Genomic DNA, 3,518 nt, shown 5'->3' with positions numbered 1-3,518 from the left:
ATCATCCCAAATTGACTAATGCAACAGAGGCAGTTTTGTAATTAGATAAATTGTGAGCATTTTATTTTTGATAACCATGGTATAAATTTCAACTGATTTTTAATATTTGATGGATGGATCTTCCCTAGGTGAAATTGGTTTACCACCCTCAGTTTCATCAGGTGCAGATCGTAAGCCGTTGGACGACATTGGCCAACTGCCGGACTTAAGGTTATAGAACTAGGGAGGGGAATTTCATTTAATATTATTGATGTTTCAATGGCAGTTGGGTGGAGTGAATTAGATTGAAAACAGAGCAGAGAGACACAGCTGAATTACTTAGTCTTTGTGACAACATCATAAATGTTTTTTCAAGGTTATTGCATAATTTTATATAATTTTTTTTCCATTTTCAATTTCACTTTAGTTTTAATCAGGTGCATGAATCCATTTCAATTTTACTACTATTTTAATTTGAACAGGTATTAGAATAGATCACCTCCTTACTATGCCAGTGTGTGATATTTATATGTTGTCAACAAACAAAGGCAAAAACCACACGGCAAACCAGGCAAAAGTAAAAGGCAGACTAATGAGAAAAAAATCAATAAATACATTTCCAATCCCTAAAATGTTTACATGGGGTATTGGGGTGTAGGGTACCTAGTTAGTGTGATGTTTTTTGTGAGTTCATAGTTGATATACACAGAGGCATTTTATCATTAACAAAACATGCTGTTACATTTAAGTATGTAACCTACTGATATATTTGTGAGTGACTGCAGTTTCCTGGTAATGAAAATGAGAAGGACGTGACTAAGATCTTCTGTTCTCAACTGTTTCCAATCCCCTCCCCTGTGTCTTGATTTGGTTAACCCTCAGCACAACACAGAGGATAGAGACCAAGAGACACAGGGTGTGTCTGGAGGTGCCTGAGGAGGTTGTTCCCAAGGATGAAGATGAGGAAGATGAGGAGCAGTATGGGAAGCGTCCCAGGCTAAGCCTTATACCTCCACGTACTATGTCACAAGATGGCAAGAGAAATAAAGGTATCATTAACTGTGCATCACCTTACAGGTTACCTATATGGTATTATTGATATTGACCCCCTATTTACTATACTATACATTACATTTACTGCTCACCATTTTATTTGAGTGTCTGAACTCTTATGTATAAATGTATCCACTACAAAGTGCCTTCAAATTACATAACAAGTTTCAGACACAGCTTTATTACCCCCACTTCCTAAACAGACTTCTGATTTTTTTTTTTCTTTCACAGGCCCACCAAAATTGGTTGTCACACCGACCAAGCTCACTTTAATGGATCCATTTCACAGAGGCTTGACCCAAAGTAACAGTGATGGAGGCCGCCCCCCTCATTATACTAAGACTCGTGCACCTGCGATCTCGTCTCAGTCCCAGGGCAGAAATGGACATCTATCAGTTTCTGTGGCACCTATGTGGACGGAAGCATCAGCTCAGCCTGCCCGCAAAATGGGAGTAGCCAGCCTGCTCTTCCACAGGACTCTGAGTCCAAAAGACACTCTTCAGGTGCACAGCTACACTCTAGAAAGGCAGAGACAACCTCACACACAGCTCCAGGTGCACAGCTACGCCAGAGAGCATCAACCCCGTCATCTCCAGCACAAAACCTATACACAGTCTCACACACAGGTTCAGACTTCATCTCAGGCCCCGAGCTGTGAAAGAGCAGAGCCAGAGCCAGAATCTGAAGTCATTCTTACCAAAGTAGCACAGAATGAATCAGAAGCACAGAGTCCTGTGGAGCAGGACCAAGAGGAGGACAAACCCAAAATGTCAACGTCCGTTGCGGCTCAGGCTGAAGTGGAGAAGCCTGAAGTTGAGCAAACCAGCAAGTCTGCTTCGCTACAGACTCAAACACAACCTAAAGAGTTGAGCCAAATGGAGATAGAAGCTCCTAAGAACAACAAGCGGAAGGTCAGTGCCTTTATTCTTTGTAACTGAATTTTCTAACAGACTCGCATCAAACATGCTACAGATGAAGATGCCACAGTCGGTTACAAACGTCACTCTTTGTTGTCTCTGTGCACAGTGGCACATGCATGTTTTATCACAGATTATGGTGCATGTATTGTCATTTCAGTCGAGCTAAAACATCTGTTAACAGTCTCTTTGCTTTATATTACACATGTGTATGTAGGTATATTTTTTGGTAGCTCTGTACTGGTGTATTTTCCTTGCATGAGTTGCATGAAGATACTAATCTCTTTGAGCTCATCATCATTACTAATTTTAATACCAATTTCTGATGATCTCATCACTGGTGGCAAATTATAGTTGATAAGGGTATTAATCTAAAAAAAACATGAATTTTCAATTTTATTCATGCTGTTCACACTACAGAGTAACCAAAGCCCTCTTGTGGATAGTGGCATTGTCATCCTGAAAGACACCATTCCTGTCAACAAACCAAATCACAATGAGATGAAGGTGATCGCTCAGAATCATCATGTAAGTAGCTACTGGCTGTAATGAAATTCTCAAAGGGATGATTGGACCTAGTGTTTATGTATTAATGCCAGTACAGAGCTCCCAATATGCCTCAGAACAGGAAAATTCATAGCAGCTTCAAGTGCATTCTACAGATACACGTATAATGCTTGTTGAATTTTTGCTTTGCGATACACTGGTTGCTCCAGCAGGTGTCAGAAGAGCAGTCATACTGCAAGTCAGTGGTGAAGAAGCAGCAGCAGCAGCAGCAGCAGCAGCAGCAGGAACAGCTCCGTAAGCTGCCTCGCCACCACCCTCTAATCAGAGAGGTGCACAGTGACGATGGTAAATACAAGATTGTTCCACTTTATTAGTTTATTTCTCATCTATAGGCAATTTGCTTAATGTAATAGTACTGTTTTGAGTGCCACTTAAATAAGCGCTATGAATTTCATGATGTCAGGTCCTGACCTCATTCTGTTGTTTCCAATGTGTTGATATCAATATTTTCCTGTCAACTTTGCCTCTAATCTCGTATGTAGATGTGTATGTAGACGTGGAGGTCGAACAAGAGGAGAAAGAGGACTGGGCAAAGCCGCTAACCCAGCTGTGGCAGTGTCGGCCATATAACCCTCAGGCAGAGAGAGAATACAACAAGATCATGGGCCAGCAGGCTCCCTACTGCTCCATCTGCCTGATCTTCCACACTTACCATCAAGTGAGAACTATAAGCATTTATGCTTTCATGAAGCTAGTTGTGTTGTTGAACTGTCTTATTACCACGCTTTCAGATCAATATTCAATGGTAATTTGTAGTTTATCAATACAGGCATTTATGGCAGTCAGCCTTTGACATGTGTCAGCAAGAGAAAACATTCATATAATAGATGGATGAAATGGTGTGTTAACAGGCCTGTGTACTTTTTCTTTCCCCCTCAAGTCTGAGTCCAGTATTGGCAGTTCCAATGTGAAGTTGGTGAACCGTCCAGGGGGCCGTCAGTGGTCCAAACCACTCATCCCAGAAATGTGTTTCAACACCCAAACCAGCAAGACGAGTGATAG

The 3,518-nt window shown here is 41.3% G+C and overlaps 1 protein-coding gene across 1 annotated transcript; it reads left to right on the top strand.

Moving 5' to 3' along the window:
* Nucleotides 1-523: 523 nt before the first annotated feature.
* On the top strand, nt 524-3,513 carry LOC111670698 (uncharacterized; the record flags this gene model as incomplete). The annotated part of the gene is made up of 6 exons (XM_087178549.1): nt 524-1,028; nt 1,264-1,943; nt 2,370-2,477; nt 2,669-2,801; nt 2,999-3,174; nt 3,397-3,513. Coding segments are annotated over exons 1-6 (1,242 nt in total), but the record flags the coding sequence as incomplete, so codon positions are not given.
* Nucleotides 3,514-3,518: the final 5 nt, after the last annotated feature.

The sequence above is a fragment of the Seriola lalandi genome, unplaced genomic scaffold, assembly GCF_002814215.2.
Source record: "Seriola lalandi dorsalis isolate HSWRI2012SDOR001 ecotype SW California unplaced genomic scaffold, Sedor1 jcf7180001956301, whole genome shotgun sequence".
Lineage (NCBI taxonomy): Eukaryota > Metazoa > Chordata > Actinopteri > Carangiformes > Carangidae > Seriola > Seriola lalandi.
Note: the sequence above shows the minus strand (reverse complement) of the source record. Positions and strands in the feature narration are given on the sequence as shown.